Raw genomic sequence first — 26,741 nt, forward strand, 5'->3', positions numbered from 1 at the left:
TTTTCGCTCTATAAGACGCACCAGACCACAAGACGCACCTAGTTTTTGGAGGAGGAAAACAAGAGAAAAAATATTCTGAATCTCAGAAGCCAGAACAGCAAGTGGGATCGCTGCGCAGTGAAAGCAGCAATCCCTCTTGCTGTTCTGGCTTCTGGGATAGCTGCGCAGCCTGCATTCGCTCCATAAGACGCACACACATTCCCCCTTACTTTTTAGGAGGGAAAAGTGAGTCTTATAGAGCAAAAAATACGGTAAGTACTTAACCTGAGGTACCACTGTAAGTGAATCAAGATTATTATTATTATTATTTTATACTGCTGGCCAGGAATACTCTCCGATATCCGACATTTCATTGCCCCATTTGCAGCTGGCAAAATAAAAATTGGGGAGGAACATTTTGGTGAATGGGAGATTTAGGAAAAAATGTGGGCTTTGATAGTAATGGTGCTTCTCTGTATGACTGGTGGTCCCTATTTTTTATTTCCCACAAAGCCTACAGGAATGATACCAGACCACCACCAACTGCGCAGAAGAGCATGGTCCTCAATGTTGAGGGGTTGGGGAACTCTTTCTCTCGAAATTTTGAGCCACAGATTTATTTTTGGGCTCAGCGACAGTGTGTTCAGGGCTCAGGTCCGGCATTTTGGGGGCTCTTGGGCAAGCCATTGGACCCCATTAATCTGGAAGACATGGAGCTTGTATCCTCTCACATTACCTCTGGCTTCCTAAGCTGCTCTGAGAAAGATCAGAACAGTGGTGCTCTTAGAGCAATATATTCTTCAGGACAGAACCGGTCCTACCATTAGGCAAAGTGAGGAGGCAGTGGATACTGGCAGGTAAAGTGCTGGAGTGAGAAATCCCATAAGCTAGTCAGTTTCCCCTTGGATGCAGTGGAAGATGCTGTCCTGTCACCTCCAGAGAAATGAGATTCAACAACCAATCTCGTCAGCTTCTGTATGTGCAGTCAGTCAGTCAGTCAGTCAAGTTTATTGCTTATAGCCAAAGGCTGCTGCAATGTATACAATGTCATTCAATAAAATATATACTAGTTTGATACACAAACTTAAAACATTTACATTGTCAAAACATGACCTAATCTGCACAAAGCTATAGAAACTCCTTAATATACAAATTGAAACATTAGACAATAAAATTCATAAGCTAAAATCATCGTAAAGGTAAAGGTAAAGAGACCCCTAACCATTAGGTCCAGTCGTGGCCGACTCTGGGGTTGCGGCGCTCATCTCACTTTATTGGCCGAGGGAGCTGGCATACAGCTTCTGGGTTATGTGGCCAGCATGACCAAGTCGCTTCTGGCGAACCAGAGCAGCGCATGGAAACGCCATTTATCTTCCCGCCAGAGCGGTACCTATTTATCTACTTGCACTTTGAGGTGCTTTTGAACTGCTAGGTGGGCAGGAGCAGGGACCAAGCAACGGGAAGCTCACCCCGTCGCGGAGATTCGAACCGCTGACCTTCTGATCAGCAAGTCCTAGGCTCTGTGGTTTAACCCACAGTGCCACCCCCGTCCCACAGCTTGGTGTAGATGGGGTCAAATAAATTCATCTCCTTTACAGTTGATAGCTATCTCGGCTATATAATTTTTTCTAATTTTCCTGGCAGCAGTCGCAAAAAATGCTACTCGCCAGGTCACATACTTATCTATGTCTGCGAGGACATAAAGAATGTCCGAAGGGTTCTGGTCAGGGGACCTTGTCATTATAGGTGTCAAAAACCGTTCTCTTGCTTCATTCTATAAGGGGAAGCGTAAGATATAATGCGTAAGGTCCTCTAATTCAGGGCATCCCTAATACAAACATGTTCATTTACTGGTATGCCTCTATATCTCCCATCTCTATAAGCAGAGTTTATTGTATTTAATCTTAACTCTGTAAAAGCTTTCCGGAGTTGTACAAAAGTCAGTTCAAGTGAAAGGTATGTTCATGGGCCTCTCTAAGTTTAAAATATAAAGGGGCTCATGTGGATAGGCATATGGAGTTTAAGTCATTTTTAGTAACCACTGTCCTTATGGTCCATTGAAGCCCTGGTCAGATTTTTGAACCTAGATCCTCTCTGGAGCTGGTCTCATATGCCATGCAGTTTTTAGTGCAACGGCTTCACATCGTATCGATCTGCATTTTTGTCACGGCTGGCTGGCCTCAACGAGGGGAAAGAGGGAACGTGACTTGTTTGCCAAAATGGTTGCAAAAATCCTCATGGCAACATGGAAAGGGGAGGTGTTCACTCTTCCACAAGTAGCATAGGAAGTTTGGAATGGGAAATTCCCAGCAGGGGCCAGGAGGCAGAATTTAAAAAGGTCTGTGTGAAAGCAAGGAGCAAGTCTTCTATTTCTCACTGCGCTGTCTGCCAGATGCAATAAAGTCAGTGCCTGGATTTAATAAACTCCCCCTTGTTATTAAGAAAACAAGGTCTCTTTTCCTGGAAAACTAACAAATCCAAGGATAGGGTGTAACTTTTCATAATCATGATTTGTTTCGAGTGCTTTGTGAGAATGCCAAAAGACCCTTTGAAATACCAAATGTTTTCCAATTAGGCAGACGTAAGGAGACTGGAACCAACGCAGCTGACACTGGATTTAGGTGGCTTCAATTCTTCTTAAAAGAACAATGTTGGGTTGTTGTTTTCTTTTAATGAAATAAAACACCAGCTTTGCAAACGGTTACACAAAATAAGCCCCAGAGTAGGACCAAATCAAATTGAGGCCCCTGCTGTGGCGCAATTATGCGGGAATTAAGAGACCTGCAGATATGGCTAGTTAGTTCAAGGCAGCATTCAAGCTTTAATCCCAGACTTTACCTCTTTGACTTCTCCTGCTTCATTGACTCTGTATTGTTTATGGCAGGGATGGAGAACGTCCTTATGAAACAGCTGAGGACCACGAGGTTTTCATCCCTGATCTACAACTACAAAGCTACTAGGTCTACTTTTCTTCTTCTAAAACCCAGTCCTGTTCCAAGGCTATGTATACACACTTTAATAAAGCAAGCAAAAAACACCACCACCTTAGTCCTCCTATCTCACTGAGGTTTATATCTCCACTTTTTGATCAAGTGGCCCCTTGCCCCTGTTTTCCTCACCCCCCTTGCCTTCATCACCCCATTCCTTTGGACTTGACCACCTATTCTTCCTCCTGGGCTCCTGTGCCCAAATCCAACTCTATCCCTTTACGCTTTGGCAGCACATAAAGAAGCCATTAAAAAGGTAAAGGGACCTCTGACCATTAGGTCCAGTCGTGACCGACTCAGGGGTTGTGGCGCTCATCTCGCTTTATTGGTTGAGGGAGCCGGCGTACAGCTTCCAGGTCATGTGGCCAGCAGGACTAAGCCGTTTCTGGTGAACCAGAGCAGCGCACAGAAATGCCATTTACCTTCCCGCCAGAGCAGTACCTATTTATCTACTTGCACTTTGACGTGCTTTCGAATTGCTAGGTTGGCGGGAGCAGGGACCGAACAACGGGAGCTCACCCCATCGAACCGCCGACCATCTGATCAGCAAGTCTTAGGCACCACCCGCATTACTAGACTCCTAAAAAAACCAGAAGACTGCATGAGCCTACAGGTCTCAGCAATGATCACCTTGTGCAAGATTAATTTACTGTAGATAGGCAAGGTCTCTGGGCACATTGTGGCATCCCGACAGTGGGTTAGCCAGGTGTTTTTGAATGAAACCTATTATTCAGATCTATTCCAATCTGGCTTCTGGCCTGGTCTGGGGGGCCAAAACCAGGATACCCTATGCTGAGTGATGGATAGTGGGAATGTGACCCGGATAATTCTTCTGCACTTCTCAGATGTGACTCATCTTTCTGAATGGAATTATTTGCTAATTATTTACCTTTCCATGGAGGCGCAGGTTACTGCAACAGCAAAGGCGACATTTTTCTACCTTCGCCACATTAAGCAGTTGGCCCCTTACCTTTCCCGCCCCGATCTGGCCACAGTGATCCATGCAACAGTCATCTCCAGGCTTGACTATTATAATTTGCTCTACGCGGGGCTGCCCTTGAAGCTGTCCCAGAAACTCCAGCAGGTGCAGAATGCTGCAGCGAGGCTCCTCACAGGGTCTCTGCCATGGGAGCATATCCACCCAGTGCTTTTCCAGCTGCACTGACGCCCGGCGGAGTACAGGGTCAGATTTAAGATGCTGGTTTTGACCTTTAAAGCCCTTTACAGCCTAGGACCCTCGTACCAACGGGACCGCCTCTCCCGGTATCCCCCATGGAGGACCTTAAGGTCCATAAATAGCAACATCCTAGAGGTCCTGGGCCCTAAGGAAGTTAGATTAGCCTCAACCAGAGCCAGGGCTTTTTCAACTCTGGCTCCGGCCTGGTGGAACGCTCTGCCTCATGAGACTAGGGCCCTGCGGGATCTGATTTCTTTCCACAGGGCCTGTAAGACAGAGTTGTTCCGCCTGTCCATTGGCTTAGAATCAATTTTGATTCCCTTCCCCTCTTTCTTTTCCCCTTTCTCCTCCTGTGATAAGGCTGCATTTTAATGTTTTAATGTTGAATTTTAATCTTGTTTTTTAAGTTGTATTTCAATCAACTTGTTTTTATTATTGGTTGTTAGCCGCCCTGAGCCCGGTCTTGGCTGGGGAGGGTGGGGTATAAATAAAATTTATTATTATTATTATTATTATTATTATTATTATTATTATTATTACAATTATTTATTTTAAAGCTTTTAAGGTAGCTTTCAAATAACAACAAGGGACATTTGAATACACAGCAATATCAACATATAAGGACAGTTGGCCAGAGGGAGAAAGAGGGACCCCAGTTGAAGCAGCCTGTGGTGATTTCTGTGCCTGCCCTTCCCTATCTCCTTCCCTTCCCACTGGGAGTGGGAGGCACTGTACTGCAGTGGCCTGAGTTATTCCTGTTGGATCAACTTCCCGGAGGTAGTGCTAGGGAACTGCTGTTCCACTTCATGACCCTTGAACTATAGGCTGTCACAAGTTCCCCTTTTTCAACATCTGCATCAGGGATGCCTGTGGCTTCTGAGACGCTGCTGCACTCCAGCTCCCATCATCCCTGACTACAGGCCATGTAGGCTGGGGGCCATGTAGCCCTTTTGGAGGGCTACAGTTTCCCCATCTCCAATCTAAATGAAAACTGCTGTGTGAGGTTATCTGGAGGCTGCAAATGGTCAAACAAAGGCAGTTATGCACAGCACCAATTGGGCAGCACGTGTGTTGTCATGAACCCGTACCCCCCGTAACATTTTAAAATGAGTTTTTCTTTTTAAGGTGAGCATAGTTAAATCAAGAACACAGAATTAAAATGGCGAACAACCTTCCCTAAAGCATAGCTGGGGAGCAAGACTAATTGGTGTTCAAATCACCAATACATATGTCAAGTACATGGCAAAAGGAGAAAAATCCACTACAACCTCTGCTTTAATGTTTTGTGTGCATGCAGCTGAGCTCTCTCTTTGCATGTAACAACTCTGCAGAGTTAAGACTGTGGGATCTAAAGACTCATGAATGGCATTACTGTGGCTTCCACTTCCCACCAGCGCCTCTTTCATCCTTTGTAAAGTCATTCTGGGAATTTGAAAGATGCTCAGTAATAATCTCCAGTGCAGCAGTCGGAGAAGAAATCTGGAAGGGACTAATATGCTTACAGAAGCAGTGAGCACTTGGACTCTTTGGATCCTGGCTAAGAAGACCTGTGGCACACATTAAAGAGAAAAATATATGTGGCATTTTATGTAGCCATAAAATATATAACCCATTAAAACCCAATCTTTTACCCAAGGGATACAATGCCATATGGAAACATGCTAATACTATTCTAATAAGGATAGCTTTGAGAGGTGCTCTGCTCTCTCTTGCTCTCTTTACATGTGAGTTGCTGTTGAATTGCCAAGCAACTGCTACTTCCACACTACATTAGCAACATAATCTTGCAGAACGTTCCCTATAAAACTACAGATAAAACTAAACAGTCACAATCACAGCCTTTGTAGAAGACTTTTAAAAAATGCAAGATAAGCAACCATGAAGTTCCCATCCAACACTATTAAAAAGCAACTGTTTGGTCTGATTGTTCAGCATGATTTAGAAGCCCTAGAATATCTCCCTCTATTCATTTAGTTTTAGTTCTTTTCACTGATTTGTATTTACAACACATTAAAGCAACTGAGGATTCTTACTGGCAGATAACAGAGTGCAAGCCGAAAGCATAGAAAAGGCAATAATCTAGGCATAATCTGGAAACAGTTCAAGTACTTTATTCAAAACCTCAGTTTCCCTAGTCAGATTGAATGCACACCACCTTCAGACTGGGAGTAATCACCACCCTTCAAACTGATGTCAGGGGAAGGAAAACTCTTGACTTCAACATCCAGAGAACCCTGGCAGAACTTAATAGCTGTTTCAGCTGCAGGTGGGAAATCCTTGGAAAACGCTGAGCTCTGGTTGGCTTTCCTCTTAAACCAGGGGGCTGTAAATCATTGTTTCGCCTACAGCAAAAAGCTGGATTATTTACTGGTGAAATGGGGATTCTAATCCATCCAAGATATGTTGAGTACAGAAGGAGGTGGCAGCAGCTACTGCAATGTAATCACTAAGTGTTTCACAGGTGTATTATCTCATGTATGAAGTGTCAGTAGGGATGAGAAAAATGCACTGCTGGACATGGGGCTAGGTCATGGTGAACAGGACTCTTCAATGACCAGAGAAATCCCTCTCCTGCCCTCCATATAGTTACTTCCTATGTTCAGGCTGGTCCTCCTGGCTCAAATGAAACCCATGGGACCCACACTCCAAGACAGGAAAGGAGAACCTGAGTGCACTCTGCACAGACTCAGAGGCACAATCTATATTGCAGCGTAGATTCATGGCTTTCAGAAAGAGGGTGGTGAGGCTGAACTCAGATCAAACCCAGACACATATGAATCTCTAATAAGGCAGAAACAGCAGATACAGAGGTACCTTGCAAGACGAATGCCTCGCAAGACAAAAAACTCGCTGGACGAAAGGGTTTTTTGTTTTTTGAGCTGCTTCGCAAGACGATTTTCCCTATGGGCTTGCTTCGCAAGACGGAAACGTCTTGCAAGTTTGTTTCCTTTTTCTTAACACCGCTAATACAGTTGCGACTTGACTTCGAGGAGCAACTCATAGCACGCGGTGTGGTAGGTAGCCTTTTTCGAGGTTTTTAAAGACTTTGGTGATTTTTGAAGCTTTCCCAAAACTTTCCCGACACCGTGCTTCGCAAGACGAAAAAAATTGCAAGACGACAAAACTCGCGGAACGAATTAATTTCGTCTTGCGAGGCACCACTGTAAATCCTTCTCCTGCCCCTGCTTATAGTTACTACAGATGTTCAGGCTCCTTTTCCTGGCTCAAATAAATCCCACGGAACGCCCACTACAAGATGGGGAAGGAGCAAGGGCAGACCCTTTCAGAAAGAGGGTGGTGGAGCTTGAACTCAAGACATGCGTTAACCTCTAACAACAACAACAATGGGACAAGCAGCAGAGGGGGTGCCCTGTGTAGCAGCACCCCAACTTTTCGAGCAAAGGGGAGGACAGCATGGGCGTAGGAAGGGGTGGTACAGCTGCCCCTATAAATCAAGTCTTTTTTAAAAATAATAATTTTATTGCACTTTCAATTTTATCATGATCAGAGTTTCATTACATAATTCAATAAACCCAAGCATTGCTCTAACAGAGCATCGACCTCCCCTGCCCCTCTTTCTGACTTCCATACATAATTACCTTATTCTTAGCATTTCTATAACCACTTTTTTTTTTACCTTCTCTCTCGTTTTTGTATTTCCCCTCATTAAATGTAAATCAACCTCTATAAACCAAGTCAATAAATAAAAACTTCTAAAATAAAATAAAATAAGTAAATAAATAAAAAATACTTAACTGGCCAACTGAGTTGCAGATAACTCGGTTCCTCCCCTCCCCCCAATAACCCCCCAAAAATTAAATCCTGGAGGGCGGCCTATAATAAAGCACCCCCCCAACAACAACCCCGCTTGGGAGGCACGACAAGCGAGCTTTAGAGACCCCCTCGAGGGTGTGAGGGAGGGATTTGAACCCAGGCCTTCCTCGGCGTCCCTACCCCGGCACTCTAACCGCGGCACCGCCCCCGCCCGCGCCCCGTTCGACGGCAGAAAGTCGTCGCGAGAAGCTCGGCCTCCAGCGCCGTCGAGGCCCCCCGCCGCCGCCGCCGCCGCGAGCCATGTGCCCCCCGGAGGCCCTCCGCGCCCTGCTGCAGAGGCGCCCGAAGGTTCTGCCGCGGGCGAAGGAGGCGAAGGGCGGGCGTCGGAGGTGGCGGTGGTGGCCGGCCCGCTGCTTGCCCGTGTGGTCGGGGATGTCCCGCGGCGCCAGCGCCGGCCCCTCGTCGTCGTCGTCCTCGTCTTCGTCCTCGTCCTCCACGTGCTGCTCCTCGCGCAAGGCGGAGCCAGCCCGCGGGCCCTTCGGCGAAGAGCAGTTCCTGGCCGTTTGCCGGGAGTCGACCAAGCCCCGGGAAGCGGCCAGGGCCGCCTGGGAGCTCATGGCCGAGACCGCCAGCTTCTGCATCTTCCGGCTCTTCGACGAGGTGCGAGGCCGGCCAGGGGCGACGGCGCTGCGGCCGGACCAGAAGGGAAGGGGGGGAAAGGGCCGCCGAGGCCTAGGCGGAGCAAGGGAGCCTGAGGACCGGCGCCGCGTTGCCGTGGAAACGCCAGGGAAAGAGGAGGCCTCCAAGCTGTTTGGGGACTACAGTTCCCGCCACCCCCGGCTACTGATTCTGCTAGCTAGGGATGATGGGAGTTGTAGTCCAACAGCAGCTGGGGGCCAAAGGTTGAGAAACACTAGGGTTGCCCATACTTGGGTCTCCAGCTGTTTTTGTGGCAGTTCCCGCCATCCCTGGCCACTGGTCCTGCTAGCTAGGGATGATGGGAGTTGTAGTCCAACACCAGCTGAGGGCCCAAGGTTGAGAAACATTAGGCCCCGGTTGCCCATACTTGGGTCTCCAGCTGTTTTTGTAGCAATTCCCATCCATTGATCCTGCTAGCTGGGGATGATGGGAATTGTAGTCCAAAAACAGCTGGGGACCCAAGGTTGAGAAACATTGTGTGGGACAGCAGCTCATTTCATTAGTCAGAGCCCCCTGGCCAAACTTCCACCTGATCTTTCCTCCACGGTGGGCCAGTGGAGCTCCCCACCTCTCGTGCCCCATGGCCCTCACAACAGGCCTGCAAGGTAGGCAAGGCCGAGAGAAAGCTGACTGGCCCCAGGTCATCCTGCTCAGAGCTTTGTTCCTGAGGGGGGGTTGAGCCTGAGGCCTCCGTTGCACTTCAAAAACCACTTCCAGCCTTTGGAGGTGTGGGGAATGCATCAGGTTTGCCAACTCCTATTCTCTACTACAGCCTGCTCTCGTTTTTGGGCCATGTCTCTTCTTCAAAGAAACAGATTACAAAGTTCCTGAACATGTACAAAATGCTTTGCCTTTCCGCTGGGCCTCTCATTATTTAAGGAGAAGCCCCGCTGTATCAAACAAAACAGGGCTGGCAAGGTAAGGTGATTGCCTCTTGGAGCAGGATCCACAGGGGCAGCAGATCCCAATGGAGATCTTTATTGTTCCTAGGGCTGCCACAAAAAAATCCTGCCCTCCATTATATAGTCCTTCTTTGTTTACTGACACCCACGTAGGAGCAGGGCTTTTCCTTCCAGGACAGATTACAAGACTTGCTCAGAGGCCTGAACCTCATTTGAAAACTTCCACCTCTCTTTTCAGTATTAGATTTTTTGTGAGTGAACTTTAAAGGATATGTGTGTAGTATTGCTAAACGTATGCCAGAAGGCAGCCCCTGGCCACTGCATTGTTCCTGTGTACAGGAGAAACAGAAATCAAAGATGCAGTAATAGGGAGCAGCTTACCTGTTGGGTTTCTACCTGTCATGCTGATGTTAGGGGCATAATAGCACTGCCAGGAAGGAAAAAAACAACCAGTTAATGCCCTGGTGTGGGAGTTAACAAATGAACAGAATCAACCAAGGGGAGCAGAGGGGCAGGGAAGTGTGCATTATGTGACCATGAAATAGACAGGGTCCTCCCTTGAGATATAGTAGCAGTATTTGGGTATTCCAGATAGGAAGCATAAAATAGGGACTGACAGCTTTCTGTAGAGTACTGATCAGCAACTGACAGCCTGTGGGTCAAACCTGGCTGGGTGTGGAGTGTCCTCTGCTCCCTCCACCTTGCCAGACTTCAAGCAGAAGGGATGTGCATCACTTACTATGACTATAGAACTTGATTTAGGAAATGAGATTGGCTAATTGTTCTCTAGGGACACAGGTGGCGCTGTGGGTTAAACCACAGAGCCTAGGACTTGCTGATCAGAAGGTCGGCGGTTTGAATCCCCGTGACGGGGTGAGCTCCCGTTGCTCGGTCCCTGCTCCGGCCCACCTAGCAGTTTGAAAGCACGTCAAAGTGCAAGTAGATAAATAGGTATCGCTCCGGCGGGAAGGTAAACAGTGTTTCCGTGTTTGCCAGAAGTGGCTTAGTTATGCTGGCCACATGACCCGGAAGCTGTACGCCGGCTTCCTCGGCCAGTAAAGCAAGATGAGTGCCGTAACTCCAGAGTCAGTCATGACTGGACCAAGGGGTCCCTTTACCTTTACCCCCTCCTCAAAGTGATCCTCCTGTAAAACTACTTACGGTCCAGACAAATTAAAGATTAAATTGCTATATAATTCCATTTGAAATGGAACGGTGGAGACCTGCACCTCCAGGGTGCTTCTGGATTTAGATCGACAAGAATTTTGCTGTAACCATAGTGGGGTTAGCTCCATTTTTCATGGGTGTTCTGCTTCTGTGTCATCCCGTCCTTCATGACCTTTCATGATCCCGAGGCTTCTATTTTCTTTTAGTCTTCTGCTTCCCAGACCTGAGAGGAGCTGAGACTTGAGTACTAACAGCTGGACTTTGTCTTGTTTAACCATGGGGGTGCACCACAGTTGTCTGTTTTTCTTTCCCCTTGCTCCCTTTCACAGGAAGTTTTGTAGGACAATGTTTGAGAACCTGTGCTGATCTAATCCTTGGTTCAAGGATTAGCTTTTTCTTTTTACACCATCCTTGAATGGGTCAGGGAGGTGGGCAGGATGCCAGGAGTACAGACACAGGCAGAGTTTATTCTTTCCCTCCCTTCCAAAGCAGTTTGTGTCCTTGGAAAAACTGCATTTTTTAAAAAAATCTACAAACTCTTCTCCTTTTTTGTACCTTACTGAAAGAGTATGGGAAGCTGGAGTGTGCTTGAGATTTAGAAGACAAACAATATTTATTTTCTAAACGCTGCAACCTACTTTCAAGTAGCTTGTTTTCTGGAAGAGTTCTGCTTGCTGCACTTGTGTGTTGAAATTTACTCCATTTAATTTCTTGTCATGAGCTTATTTACTCAAGTAGAAAAGTACCATGCTCCTATCTTGGCCGTGGGCCAGTGTGGGCCTCTACTTAGCTCCATCCTTATTTCAGACATCATAATATATCGCTATGTTGAAAACCAGGTATCACCCAGCCCTAGATGGCAGCAACCACGCCACTCTTAATTCATTGCTGACGCCTGTATTCCAGTCTTTGCCATCATATTCCTAGATCTGTCTGGCCCAGATCTGTCTGTTTTAAATTGATTTCACTCTTGTATATGTTTGAGGACAAATCCCAGCCTCCTCAGCACAGATTTCAGACTGCTTCCGCTTCAGGATAAACAGCTGGCCAACTCAGCAGGGCATTCTGCCTTGAAATACTGAAGCCCTGCTGGTTTATTGGCCAAGAGGAAAACTTTGTGGGCTGCCTGTGGTCAGAGACAGCGTGATTCAAGCAGCTGGCAGAAATGCCTGGAAGTGGAGTCTAGCGCAGGCAGGAAGCCCAATTCTCTACCAACCAAAGTTCTATCAAAATTGGGACGTGCGTTGGTGGAATGCTTGAAGCCTCTGCTATTTTGGTGTGTGTTGCATGGCCCTGCTGTATTAGATACGACAGGAATTTGGATAATTGGGGGCTTGGAAGTACAGTGGTACCTCGGGTTAAGTACTTAATTCGTTCTGGAGGTCCGTTCTTAACCTGAAACTGTTCTTAACCTGAAGCACTGCTTTAGCTAATGGGGCCTCCTGCTGCCGCCGTGCCGCTGGAGCACGATTTCTGTTCTCATCCTGAAGCAAAGTTCTTAACCCGAGGTACTATTTCTGGGTTAGCGGAGTCTGTAACCTGAAGCGTATGTAACCTGAAGCATATGTAACCCGAGGTACCACTGTAATGTATTTTAAATGCTAGGTTGTTTTGTTGGTGTGATAATTGTGTCCAGTCAGCAAATGCTGACACAGATCAAGAACAATTTCACACGTGGCTTGTATGTTTAATTTGTTTTTTTAATGGGAATACAAGATCTGCATTGGTCAGACTGATGACTGAAATGAGAAATGCCTCTCTTCTGATTTCTCTTCTACTATAGGAACAATCACACTGTCATCCCAGTGAGGCTCAAAGGCCATTTAAGCCCTGCCTGGGAGGTCATTCTAAGTTTACATGGTGATTGTTTGGAGACTGAAATGCAGTATCATCCCTCGAGAAGAAAGTAGGCAGATGTCATACTTGGCTCGGTTTTAAAGGAAGCAATTTGTTGTATTTGTTTTATCAAAAGAAACACTGCACTTTGTAGACATATGCCAGCAGCGAAAGTTAAAACTGGTTGGCAGGTAGCATAAGTGGTGGAATCCATCTGGTACAGTGGTACCTTGGTTTACAAACTTAATCAGTTCCGGAAGTCCGTTCTTCAACCAAAGTGTTCTTAAACCAAGACGTGCTTTCCCATAGCAGCGGGGGACTCAATTTACAAATGGAACACACTCAACATGTTCTACTTCCAAGGCAAAGTTCACAAACCAAAACACCTACTTCCGGGTTTGCAGCATTCTTAATCCAAGTTGTTCATAAACTAAGCTGTTCTTAATTAGAGGCATGCAAAATAAGTAGGTGTATGGATGTTGGGATCACATAGCTTTTCTTCACATATTTGCACTTCTTTTTAATTAGGGTTGGCTTGTTAATTCTCTGATGGACAGCTTTTTTAACTATTGTGGTAGTATCATACTGTGGTAACCCATGGTAGCATACTTTGCTCTGGCCTTTGACACCTGAGATGTACAATTTTAGGACCCACCCTATTTTTTGTGGTTTTTTGTGAGGGGCGTAATTATAAGTTTTAAAAACGTTTAATGTTGTATTATAAATTGTTGTAACCTGCCCTGGGACCGTAGGGTGAAGGTTGGGTAATAAAATTATAGTAATAATAATTTAGCAGTTTGCAAACATGCCTAAGGAACAGAGATTTGGAAATGAAACCTGGAACATTGAGGGTTCTAGCAAGTGTCCCAGAGTTGCTTTAAAAAAGAAAAAAAGAGAGGCTTTGCTTGCTGACTAAAGCCAGCTTTATCGCAGACTACGAATAAACAAATCTATAAAATAAACCAGAAAGAAAAAGCTCTCAAAGTGTCCAAAATATTTTGTAACCCACGCCTCTCTTTTTGCTTTTAAAGAAATCTGTGTCACTGTAGCAACTTTGGTAGAAATCTCTAAATCCAGGAAAGTCTCTTCATGGTGGAAAGCAACTAACACTGCCAGAGCGGTGGGATCATACTAAAATCTAGACTAGCTATAGGCGGTGGTTTGTCTTTGGAATTTATTGTTTTCAAATTGCAGACTAATGTTTAACAATTTTGTTTTGTTTTGTTACTGCGATGTCCCAGTCCGAGAACACTTCATGGTACTGTATGTTTTCCAGCCTTCTAAACAAACATCTCCTGTAATCTGCTGGCACGTCATAATCTCACTTTCAGTTGATATTCACATTCCTTTCGTACAGGAAAATAGGTTTGGTAACCTTGGAAAGCTCAGATTATCTGAGATATTGCAAGGCTTGTGAACTAAAACCACAACTAAAACCATCTGTTGTGGTAGATGGTGGTCTAGACTCTTCTTGTAATGTTCTGCAGTAAAGGGTAGTCCTTTAAATGAATGGAGGTAGAGTGATTTTACAGAGGGTAAAATTTCAGGAATCACTCTTAAATAATTGCAGGCTTGATGTATCTTTGGAAAATAGAACTCCGGAGGGCGTAGGCTTGGGTGGAGGTCTACTTCACATTGCCAGAATTTGTTTGTGAAGCAGTGTTGTAATGCCTTATTACAAAATGCTGTGTGAGTCATGCCGTATCTTTATTTTATATATTTCCTTTCTTTAAATGTTGGGTTCATAAAGGGTCTAGCTTACGGTGCTGAAGGATGAAGTGATGTTTATTGAATGAGAAAGTTCATGATAACAGAGCTCTTTTAAAAAATATTTTACAGAATGCAAAACTGAAAAGGGTAAAAAGTAGTTTAAATTCCATTCACTTGTACTGTGCTTTGACATTTTTGCATCTCCTCGATGAATTAGACCCGAAAACCTTCTGTTTCTGCAATTGGTATTGCTAGCAAATAATTCAACTCTCTGAACAAAGGGTTATCCAACTCTTAGTGTAAGGGTTATTTGATTTGTGCAGAGAGCTCCACTAAGTCAGATAAAAGAAAATAAATAACATGATTTTTTCTGGACTGGTCAGGGCGGGGGGGGGGGGGAGTCTAACAAAAGTAGAATACAGTCAGAGTGCTGAAATATATATTTATTGTTTCACTTGACTATCGTAACAGAAGTATGACTCCTGCTGCAGTTTATGTTTCAAAGGATAAAGGGGGATTAGATGCTGATAAGACTTTCATTTGACTATACAGTAGTCTCTGATATTTAAAATAAACAACTGAGTTATACTTACAACACCCACATTTATATAGGATGATTTCTATGGCACCTAGTGTGTAAATCTGAGAAAGCATTATTGCTTTGGAGTAATATGTTTAGGGTTATACAGAAAAAAAGATATCTCCAGCCTAGCAGAGAGATTGGTATATATTTTAAGATATGTCTGTCATAGGGTAGTCCAGTTCTTTAGGCAAATGGACCAACTCGCCTCTGTTTTAAAGCAAACATCACAGAGTATATTTGTATGTTGTAAATGTATTCATTGTGCAAGCACAGTGGTATAAAAGAGTATTTTTGGACATTGTTAGTGCAACCAAGCAAAGTCCTGAAATACAGGATTCTTGATTCTCCCCTACCTGCTCCCTCCTATTTCTCTTGCTTTTTCAGAAATCTGGACTGTACGAGTATAAAGTCTATGCCACTCTTGGTGATTGTTCCCCAGATGTATGTGCAGAAGTGTACATGGATTTAACCTACAGAACACAATGGGACCGGTATCTTAGAGGTCAGTAAATTATTCAAGACCAAAATGTCATTTTCTTTGGTCGCTGTGATAGGTTCCTTTCCTCCGCTCCTTGACCACCATCGTTTTGAAGATTCTTTTACTTTGCTCTTTAAAGTGCTCTGTACAGTTTTTCAGTATGAAAAATGCATGAAGTAGATTTCCATTACCAAAGCATTAATGCTAATATAGTCATCCACTTGTGATGCCCTGAAAAACAAATAAGGAGCAATGTTTTTCTCACTAGCCACTTTTTGTGTTAAAACCAACTTTCTTAGATCCATCAACACTGTTCTCGTGTTGGTTTATGGGTAAATGGACTTGTCTCTTGATCATTATATGACATCTGGGGAATCTGAGGCCTAGTGTTTGATACCCCCTTAATCACCAGTTTTTATTAGATTGTTAGAGCAGTCAGATGCAAAAGCAGAAACTTTAATAGTTTTGGAGGCAAAGGGAATCACATGTGTTATGCAAGCCACATCTGCTGAAATTCCCTCTCCTGAATATCGATGAAAAGATGAAGGAGCCTATCCTCTTTTGCAATTGGCTACTATAAGACCTTCTTTAGCTTTGATCTCTTTGATTCTAGAGAGAATTTCCCCTTATTTTTGTCCAGTTGGTTGCCTAAAACAATTATAATAATTTTCATTACATGGATTTCCATTCCTCCAAATCAGGGATGCCCTTATGAAATTTAACTAGTGTTATTGAAATTCTTCAGGTTTCCCTCAGAGTTCCTCATATGTTTTGCATGGGCAGGAGCCTCCACGTTTGCCTCTTAATATCACTGAAGGTGAATTTGGTGGCAACTTAGGGGAGTGTGAAACTGTGAAATAGCATGAGTCCTCTTGGAAGTTATTGTTTTACCTCAACATTAATTCCGATGCAGTTTCGCCTGAGCAAGGACTTCCACTTTTGCCTCAAAATTTGCCTTAGGTGAAATTTGTCAGAGGTGGTGTCATGTCATACTGTTGTGTACATCTTTATTTAACGGAATGACATTTGTGCATTTCCATCCCTATCCTAAACTTCAAAGTTCCGGTTCTCTTCTCCATGTTTAGTTTAAATAAGTGACTATTTGTCTTTCCATATAAACTACACATGAGATCCTTATCTAGTTGTGCAACATATCATATGGTGATCCAGCTGTAGCAGTACAGTGATACCTTGGTTTACAACCATAATCCATTCCGGAGGTCCGGTTGTAAACCAAAACAGGTTGAAACCCAAGGTGCACTTTCGCCATTGGGGCCTCGAAATAAAAAATAAAAAATGGTTGTAATAAAAAAGAAGAAGAAAGGGTTGTCATAATAATAAAAAAGGGATACGCACTTCAGGGTTTGACGTGATTGTAATCCAAAACGGTTGCAAACTAAGGTACCACTGTACCTAAGGTTACTCCCTGCTGAAACCACTACAGTCATACCTCGGGTTGAATGTGCTTCGGGATGAGCGCATTTGAGTTGCGCTCCGCAGCAACCCAGAAGTAATGGAGCGCATTACTTTCGGGTTTTGCCACTTGTGCATGTGCGGACGCTCAAAATGACGTCATGCGCAGAAGCGCCGAAATGTGACACGCGCGGACATGGGTTACGTTTGCTTCTAGATGTGAACGGGGCTCCGGAATGGATCCCATTCGCATCTAGAGATACCACTGTACTCTTGGAGTTCCTTCATTCACAGCTAGTCCTGATGACATGTTTCTGCTAAGACCTTTTAGAAGATGGCAATGACTTTTCGGCCCCAGAACAAGAGAGCATTTCTCGAGACATCACACTGAATTTGGTGACATCAGTTGATGTTGGAAAGCCATTTCTTCTAAGTAGCACCCATGGAAAAGCATTTTAAGATGTATCCTTCCAAAGAAATGGTGCTCTGCTTTTCTTGAGTTGGTGGAAACTGCTTTCCAGTCACCGCCCTCACCCACCTCTTTTGCTCAAGTAATTTAGGACACTGCCTGCACTGCACTGTCTCTCCATACATTCAATTATAATAGGTTTGTTCTAATTATATATTGAGTTTTCCTTGGTTCACGCTACTGACAGAGCACTTCCAAGTTGCATCAACTGCCCTTCCCTATCATGTAATGTAGATTTTCCCATTATGTTCACATGTATTGATTATATGTTGAAGTTAACTTGAGTGTCCCTTGAGATACATGGGGAGGGCTTGGTAATTTTGGCTAACTTTTAGCTATTGTGAGATTAATAAGAGCAGATACACTATCTTCCATTGGGATGACACTCTCTTGCTGCATGCCACAGACACAAAGGGTGGGGAAGGAAACCCATGACTTCAACACAACAGGGGCAATAGGATATGAATGTCCCCATCTGCAAATGACTCACAACGTCTGATTTGCAGAGCTTCACATATTTTGGCCTTCGGTATGCAGGGAATGTTTCAAATACCTTCCGTTATCCCTTGTGTGATGCCATGCTCACATCTATGTTATCTAATATATCTATCTATCTATATCTATATCTATATCTATATCTATATCTATATCTATATCTATATCTATATCTATATCTATATCTATATCTATATCTATATCTATATCTATATCTATATCTATATCTATATCTATATCTATATATATAGCATATTAGATGTCCATTGTCATTCAGACAAGATGTTTTCAAAAGGTGAATACTAATATATTTCTGGTGCGTTTCTTAACTTAAGACTGTGGAACTTCCACAAAGAGCGAAGTTTCGATTTGTGTGTGTGTGTGTGTGTGTGTGTATAGAAAATATTGCATACTTTGATCAATCAATTTTAAGGAACAAAAGTATGCATTACTATTGTTATTAATTTTATACCCTTCTGTAATGTGTATGGGTTGCTCGTGTGTAAGTTGCCGCCTCTCCAGGCTTTGTTGCCTTGCTAAACCTTTCAGTCTGGATAGCCCTTCACTTCGTGGCTGCCTCAGTCGCTAGCAGAATCCGTCAGTGGGCGTTTCTTAAATCTTTTCCAACATAAAAGTTGTTTGACACCCAGTCTCTTCCTACTCTCTCTGCGCGGAAGTCTTCTGCACAGGGTGGGCGTGGGTAGCGGAGGACCCGTGCTCTCCCCGCTGGTGTCCGGTGAAGAGTCCTGGAGCCCTCTCGCCGATTCCCCCAACCGCCCCTCTATATCCCTGGTGTTGCGCTGATTTGCTTCCCCATCTGCGGAGCTGCCTCTCTCCCTGCTGGGCCCTTCTCCAGCATCATTTGAGAGCCTTCCCTCCGCCTCTAGCTCCGATGTCAGTTCCCTGACACCTACCTTTCCCCCGACGGGACTCTACATTCACAAGAAGAAACATTTCAATAATCTCCAGTGTACTAAAATGAAGCGGCAGATTATTCTAGCAACTTTCGTAATGAATAATGAGATTTTAATATCTATGGGCAGGATTCACCTTAGTGTCTATGCTGGAAGCCTACCGATTGGGCCACTTAGATTAGCAGGGGAAGAAGCAACATGTCCTTTCAGTAGCAACTTCTCATGTCTTTTTGGTGCTGTTCTCCAAGGACCCCCAGTGTGGGAGGGCTTTATGGGGCAGTGAGGAGATTTGGAAAAACAAGCAAACATGTGATCTGAGAACCCATGCATGTCAGTAGCCCACTGTAGCTTATCTCACCATATTTCCCCAGATTTTGAACCCATGGACATTTTGGCAGCCCATGCTTTGATAGTGATCTTGGAAAGGTTGTTTTGGAAAGGCAATAAAAGGTGAACAAAGGTAAAAATATGAACAGATTTACAGATACCAGAGACATATTAACCAGCAAGCCATCCTCACTGTCCTTAATCTAGGCTATCTCACTCTTCGGGGAATACTGAAAGAAGCTAGACTCTGCAAGTGATACGATGACCTAAGATACAATAATAGCATGTCTTCTCAAATAATAGGGTTCAGTTTGTCCTTCTGGTATGTGAGAGAAAATATCCATTTATAGTGGAACTCCCTGTATTGCCCATTAAATTGAACATGTCAAATATTACTCTTTTCCTCAAACCTTCAATTTTGAGTTTGCTTGCTGCTTAAGACGTAGGAAACGGAATAGGTTGTCAAATGGCACCAAGTTAATACTCCAGTGACCTCTGGTGGAAAATGTGATATTATTTGGTGTCTTATAGTGGGAACAGCACTATCCATCAAACAGCTGGTATTACATATTGCATCGCACGGAAATAATGTCTTTCAAGACAATAACTTGTTGTTAGGCCCCTTCATATATTTGTGAGGAATACTGGCATCTCAGCATATGTGTCTGCAGCAAAATAGTCCCTCATGCAGCTATTCCCACATTCATTGGAGAAAACAGAGCATCTGAAGTGGTCTGTCTGCCATAGATACTTGGGAAGATAAGGAACTTTAGAGAATACCTTTCTCTGCCCCATTGGAACTTCCCCAACTTTTGAGATCTGTCCATGAAGCCTACCTACTTGAGAAGAAGGCTTAAGTTAGGGCAGGGCTTCCCAAACCATGGTCTGTGAACTATCAGTGGATTGCAAGAATAATTCAGGTGGTTTCTGGCATGTCGGTGTCTGGTTAAATATTGGCGACGACACTCCCACTGCATTAAATAGTCATGTTGGTTTTTAAAAATTGCATTTGAATTGCTTCTTTTATTGTAATCTATTGTGTCATGATCGGAATTCTATGGAATACAGTAAAATGCAATATATGACAAATAAAAGAAGCTGTAAAATACAATTAAAAACTGTATAGCGTCTAGCACGGTGCATTACAAACTGTACAACAGACAGAAAAAAAACATGGTCTGCCACAATCTTCATCAATGATCCATGGGGGGGGGGGGCGTGGGCCTTTGGGAATTACTGATTTAGGGCCTTTTCAGTCATGGCACTGCAGTTTTAGAATTCTCTCCTTGATTAGGCCTGGCATCAACTTTCTTTTCTATAGTCCTTGGTAACAAATGTCCTCTCAAGTAATCGGGCTGTTGTAGGCCTGATTTCTCCAAACTGGGTGAAAGAGCACTAATATGGTAAAAGCAGTTCTGTGTTAGCAGGTATCAAATGATGCACACGGGAGAGGAAAATCCTAGTTTCACAAATACACTTGCAGGGTCTGAACAGGTGGTGACAGGCCTGATCAGTAAGGAGGGACATAATAGAGGTGAATGAGATTTTGCTTAATGTGAAGAAATTTGCCCCCCCCCTCATCATAATACTAGAACACGGAGTCACCTAAGATCATCTTCTGAGGCCCTTCTTCGTGTGCCTCCTCCTCGAGAGGTCCGGAGGGTAGCAACACGAGAACGGGGTCTTCTCTGCAGTGGCTCCCCGTCTGCGGAATGCTCTCCCCAGGGAAGTTCATCTGGTGTCTTCACTGTACACCTTTAAGCACCAGGCAAAAATGTTTCTTTTTAACCAGGCCTTTGGTTGATCGGATTGACGTCCTATCCCCTTTTAAAAGTTGACTCTTTTTTGGGGGGGGGTGTTATTGGGTTGTTGTTTTTATTTTATTACATATATTGATCTTTTCTGTGAATCGCCCTGAGACCTCTGGGTGTAGGGCGGTATATAAACTCAATAAATAATCATATTAAAACAATAATCTAATGAAATTTAATGTTGGAAGATTTAGGGGAGACAAAAGGCAATCTTCACACAACCCACTGTTAGATGGGCATTTGCTACCGCAAGATATAACACTATCCACTGACTTGGATGGTTTTAAAGGGTTTTTTTTAGACAAATAGTGGGGGATAACTTTATGAATGGCTGCTGGCCGTGATATTGTATCTGTGTACCTCTGAACATTAGTTACTGGGGGAGCACAAGTTGGGAGAGTTCTGCTTGTGAGATGCCCATGCACATATGGATGGCCAAACAGGATGCTTGATTAGGTGAGCTTTTGGGTCAAATTCTTTAAAAAAGAACCAATTATGTCTATCCCTTTGTGCCCGGCCCTTGTTGAGGTCTGACACATACACAGTTATGATTCGTTTCTGACTCCTTTCACATTTTCAATTCACCAAATGCATTGAAAACCTTATGTAAGTCCAGCTGAATAAAACATAGTTAGCCTCTAACGCATTTCCCCTCCGATTTTTAGATATAAGTGAGAAACCTTTTGAGGGCAGAACAGTAATCCACTGGGAAGTGAAGTTCCCTTTCCCCATGGCAAATAGAGATGTATCCTTTCAAGTCTTGGGTTTCAGTTTTGCTCTTAATAGTTGAGGTTGCAAACTCCTCACAGCACAGTTCTGCAAGTTTAAATGAGGTAAAAAAAAATTGACTCTTAAGGGAAAAGAAAAAGTTAAGACTTTGATGCGCATTCTTGTGAACCATATTCTGTCATCCCCTTTGAGGAGCAAAACAAGAACAACTGCAGGCTTCTTGAAACAGGATTGCTTTTTGTATTTGGACCAGTATACCTTCTGTCTCGATATATGTATATTATGTATACAGGCACATCCTGATTATTTCTTAAACTTCAGCATAGTATGTTTTCGTTCGTGAGCGTAAAGATATGGAACTTGAAGGGAAGAAGATATATGTTATATTGGCTAAAAGCGTGAATACCTCTAAATTCCCAGAGAAGACTGGGATTGTTAGAGTAAAGAATTATAAACAATGTGTGGCCTTTGAAAGCGATGGCAAGAAAGGCTCCAAAGGTAAGAAATCAGTAAATAACTTTATAGAAATACCTGCTTAGAGCTAGGCATGAGGAAAAAGTTCAATTCGATTCGCATTTGAAGGTGAACGTACCTAATACACACTTTTCAAAACAAGGCACAAACCCAAAGCGGAGCTATCCTTTGAAATTTGCATTACTCTGAATTTTGCAATAGTTTCCCAGCCAAGTAACATGTACACAAATGCATTTTTCAGGATACAGTGTGCATATAAATGCACATATTAAAGAAAACAGTATACAGAAATGTATTATCTTAGGGGAAGTTGCTTGTAAATCTTATTGATATTTATTTAACTTTTTTTACTCTGCTTGTCTGTAAACACAACAACCTCTAAGCAGTTTACAACAGTATAAAAACATTAAGAATTATTGATTAAAAGTGTATATTTGTCAAAACGACATGCAACAATGTGCTTACTTTGAGAGCTTTGCACTACAATGTTGGCAATTTTTGCTGATTATTTTAGAAAACCAATTTACAAATTGCTGCAGAAGTGTGCAAAATGATTGGGAGAAACAGAAAATTGTCAACTGCAAATGGCAGATACGCCTATCCCTTTTTAGAGCAGAAATGTTAAATTTACAAGTTAGGATTGTGAAAAACATATTCACTTGCTTTTTTAACACTAACAAATTTTGCTAAGATTGAAAGCAAGATAGTTGAACAGGGGTGTACAAAATAACACTAGAGGCTTGCATCCAATATTTTGGGTGGTTAATTCTTATGCGCACATGTTTGCTCATCCCAGCCAACTAATTTGTGTAATCTGGTAACAGGAGTTGCTTAACCACAATGTGATCAGACCAGATTTGTATAAATTCTTCAGGGGCAAAATTAGTGATGGCATGATCATTCTTTATTCTGTAGAAGTAAATACCTGTGGGTAGAATAATTTGTTTCAGGACTGTGGCGGTTATAGAAAAATTAATGATTAACCCTTTATTAAACCCCACAGCACTGTTTTGAATCTCCTCCACTGTTGCTGCTATTTGCATAAATAAGAAAGCTGCCATTGGCACCAGTGGAAGTTTTTGTCCCAAGGAACATAGCAGCCACTAGGGGCATGTGGTGTGTGATCCTGATTGGACTGAAGTGGAGACAACAAGTTAAATTCCCTCTTTACCACCTCCCCAGCCCAATCATATCGCTTTTAGCTTTGTGATTATTGTCGTACCTTGTTTCTAAGACTAGGAAAACTTGTGGATGCCTCAATAATGTGCCAGGTTGGACTTGGGTGGCGAGTTCCCGCCTCCCCCCTTGGAAATAAAGACACGAGACACCAGAATTTAAGGTTAATGGTTAAATTAGGCCACAACTTTATTGATTACAGGAATTGAGCGGTATTGGCTTAGGCATTGGTCCTATCAACTATCCGGCTTCAGCCTGCTTACTTGAAGACTGGCAAGGGTTAACCACCAGTAGGGGGAGTCCTGCTGATGCACGCTCGTGGGTGTGCCGTAGGCCCACACCTCCTTAGGCTTAGGACAAGGCGAGCCCCCCCCCCCCCCGGAATCCTTTACCGGACTACCCTTCGATTTGGGGGGAAGGTGATGGCACTTCCTTTCCCCCCTTTCATCTGCATAACAATACCCCTACCAATGCCTAACCGCCAATGCCAAGGAAGTCGTGACAACAGTTGCTACGAGGTAGGCGAAAAACCAAATGGCTGGTGCCAATTTGCCAAGTGGAAAAAATTCCTACCAGGCCCCTTGACAGTGACCAACCAAAGTCCATAGCAATGTCAGAGAGCCTAACCTAACGGGTGGGAGGGGTGGGAAAACCTGATCAGCTGGAGCGCAGGAAGAGGGATATCCTCAGCCGCGCCGGCCCTAAGTAGGCTGGTCTGGGAGATGACGCGTCCGAGGATTCCCCCAGTATCGCGGGGGCTGTGAGCCAGCCCCGCGTGCGTGGGGAGGGGCGTGAAGCCCGCAACCCCACCTCCTCTCCAGCTCGGAAGTGGATTTCTGATGCAGATATTGCAGTTCTGCTAATGGGTTCACGTATCCTAGGCCCTAACTATTCGTAATTCTTTCTAATAGAATTTTTTGCAGGGTTGGGGTTGGCATAGGGAATCATTTGTTGTTGTATGCACAATCCCTTCTTGGTGATCAGAGAGAGAAAAATTAGATGTGGTTGGATATGCGCAAAATTGGCAGAGCTTGCTGAAACTGGGAAACTTTCCTTCCAACTCTGCAACAGGCCTCCACAACTCCAGAGATGAAGCTGAGAAGGATTTTCGAAGCCTCTGTCAGTTTAGCCTCTACAGTGAAGAAAGACCTTTGAATTTATTGCAGAGCTGAATGGGAATAAAGTGTTTTGCTTTCACTGCTGCTTTTTGCAGCTATTGCGCTGGGACCAGACAATGTACAATTAATTCTGAACTTACAGGGACAGCAGTTGGGTGTACAAAACACTGCACAATTGAAGAGGGTGGAGGAGAAGAGCTTTTTGGGGAAAGAAAAAAAAACCTCTTGCAGTCATGCAGACGTTGTTCAGAAACCGTTGAGGGGTTTCAGAAATATATCTGCTATCATGGGATGGAACAGTGGAAAACTCCAGAGAAATACGGGAATAGATTCTGCACATTTATGGTTCTAAATAACAACACTAAAAGCAGCTCAGATAGCTGCTAGTCAGGTGACCACAAAATAGATATATAAATGAATAGCTGCTGTTGCTTAAATAAGATTTCTGACTCCCTCTTTTCTTACTTCCGCTTTGAAGTTTTCATGTCATACTTTGATGACCCTGGTGGCAAGGTTCCTTCGTGGCTTGTCAACTGGGGAACTAAGGTAAGCAGGAATTTGTAGGGAACCAACCCAGTGGGTTATGCCCATGGCTTTTCTTACCTGATTCTCTGTTGCCAGCACTGCAGGCAGAACTACAGGTACTGAAAGGGGAAGAGTCATAGAATTGGAAGAGACCCTAAGGGTCATCTAGTCCAACCCCCCGCAAAGCAGGACTCTCAGCTAAAGCACCCATGATAGATGGCCAGCCAACTTCTGTTTTAAAACCTCCAAAGGAGAAGAGTCCACAACCTCCACAGCTCTTACTGTCAGAAGTTTTTTCCTGGTGTTTAGTGGGAATCTCCGTTCTTGTAACTTTGAACCACTGGTTGAAGTCTTACCCTCCGGAGCAGGAGAAAGCAAGCTTGTTCCCTCTTCCATGTGACAGCCCTTGAGATATTTGAAGATGGCTATCATATCTTCTCTCAGTCTCAGAATAGAGCCCAGAGCAACAATCCAGACTTGTTTGTGTCCATTCCCTATTGTCAGTTGCTAGTCTGAGACAATAGCTCTGTTCATGCAGTACTCACCTGAAGGTGGCATCCTGCTAGTGCAGGGGAGAAGGGCTGTGCTCTGGGCTCCTCCCACAGCACCAAGTAGACTGCCTTAAAGAGGCCAATACAGTGGTGCCTCGCAAGACGAAAAGAATCCGTTCCGCGAGTCTCTTCGTCTTGCGGTTTTTTCGTCTTGTGAAGCAAGCCCATCAGCTGATTAGTGGCTTAGCGGATCAGCTGATTAGTGGCTTAGCAGATCAGCTGATTAGCGGCTTAGCGGATCAGCTGATAAGCGGCTTAGCGGATCAGCTGTTAAGCGGCTTAGCGGTTTAGGATCAGCTGATAAGCGGCTTAGCGGCTTGGGAAAAAGGGGGGGGAGGAAAAACCCCCCGCAAGAACTCGCAAGACATTTTCGTCTTGCGAAGCAAGCCCATAGGAAATTTGTTTTGCGAAGCACCTCTAAAACGGAAAACCCTTTCGTCTAGCGGGTTTTCCGTCTTGCGAGGCATTCGTCTTGCGGGGCACCACTGTACTTACAAAACTTTTTTACTGCAGAAATCCCTCAGGGAATGATACACATTTAGGATTTGCTTGTGCATTTCTTTCCCTTTTAATCTTTTCATTTCTATCCTTTCCCTGCCCAGTTAGGTAACTTGTTCAGAGCCTCCAACTCTCCCTGATAATATCAAACAAAAACACTTTCTTCTAAACCTTTGGTTTATGTGCTGCTAGCAGCATGGGATATTGTTTGGATCCTATAAATCTGTATATTTTGAAAGCTGCAAATGGTGGCGGCATGTTGCTACTGTGTAGGAGGGTCACCAGGATTAACGGATTTTAAAAACCAGTTATGAATCCCCCTCTAACCTGATTTATAATGCTTGTTTAAGCCACAGAGCACAATTACTTTTGTGTTTGAAGTGGCATAGGTGTAACAAACAGTTGAACTTCAGTAGTTGCCTACTAGGCCATAAAGTGTAGACGCATAAGTATTTTGTGATCCCTTTCTTTACAGACTGGAGTGCCTAACTTCTTGATTGATATGGAGAAAGCTTGCCACAGTTACCGCAAAAGATAAAACCGCTCCATGAATGTGATCCAGATTGATAGCTTAAAGGTATATTTTGCATGGATAATGAGCCACGGACACATCACTGAATAACATCTGCCTTTTGGGATAGTAATCATGAGCCATGTAAGTTCCCAGGCATGTGACAATGAAACATATTAAAACTTTTCGTTTTTCATTTTCCATCTGTTTGATGCACTGCCATTTAATTTTTTGAGGGCTTTCACGTATCATTTCGACATTTGAGCCATGCTGTTTGTGGTTCCCACACCCTCGTGTAATGATCACCTTTGAACACAGGAGCTCTGATGCATCGCTTCAGTAGAGGGAACAGCACTATGTCCAAAGAGTGCTGTGCATGCAGAATTTCTCCCTTCATTGAAACTAGTAGAGAAACCCATACTGCTGTGCGCTCTGAGC

General features: G+C 43.9%; 1 protein-coding gene and 1 long non-coding RNA gene across 2 annotated transcripts; one reads left to right on the forward strand and one right to left on the reverse strand.

Annotated features, from left to right (window-relative positions):
- Nucleotides 1-5,400: 5,400 nt before the first annotated feature.
- On the reverse strand, nt 5,401-7,947 carry LOC310700776. The gene is made up of 2 exons (XR_014522815.1): nt 7,900-7,947; nt 5,401-5,690 (listed from the first exon to the last, which is right to left on the reverse strand). It is a non-coding gene; the product is annotated as an uncharacterized lncRNA (long non-coding RNA).
- Nucleotides 7,948-8,180: 233 nt separating this feature from the next.
- Nucleotides 8,181-26,504, forward strand: PCTP (phosphatidylcholine transfer protein). The gene is made up of 6 exons (XM_083490497.1): nt 8,181-8,577; nt 15,199-15,316; nt 21,387-21,466; nt 21,777-21,948; nt 24,697-24,764; nt 26,268-26,504. Exons 1-6 carry the CDS (start codon nt 8,218-8,220, stop codon nt 26,328-26,330), a joined length of 861 nt encoding a protein of 286 aa, XP_083346623.1. The 5' UTR covers nt 8,181-8,217; the 3' UTR covers nt 26,331-26,504.
- Nucleotides 26,505-26,741: the final 237 nt, after the last annotated feature.

The sequence above is a fragment of the Podarcis liolepis genome, assembly GCF_965112155.1.
Source record: "Podarcis liolepis genome assembly, chromosome: 2".
NCBI lineage: Eukaryota > Metazoa > Chordata > Lepidosauria > Squamata > Lacertidae > Podarcis > Podarcis liolepis.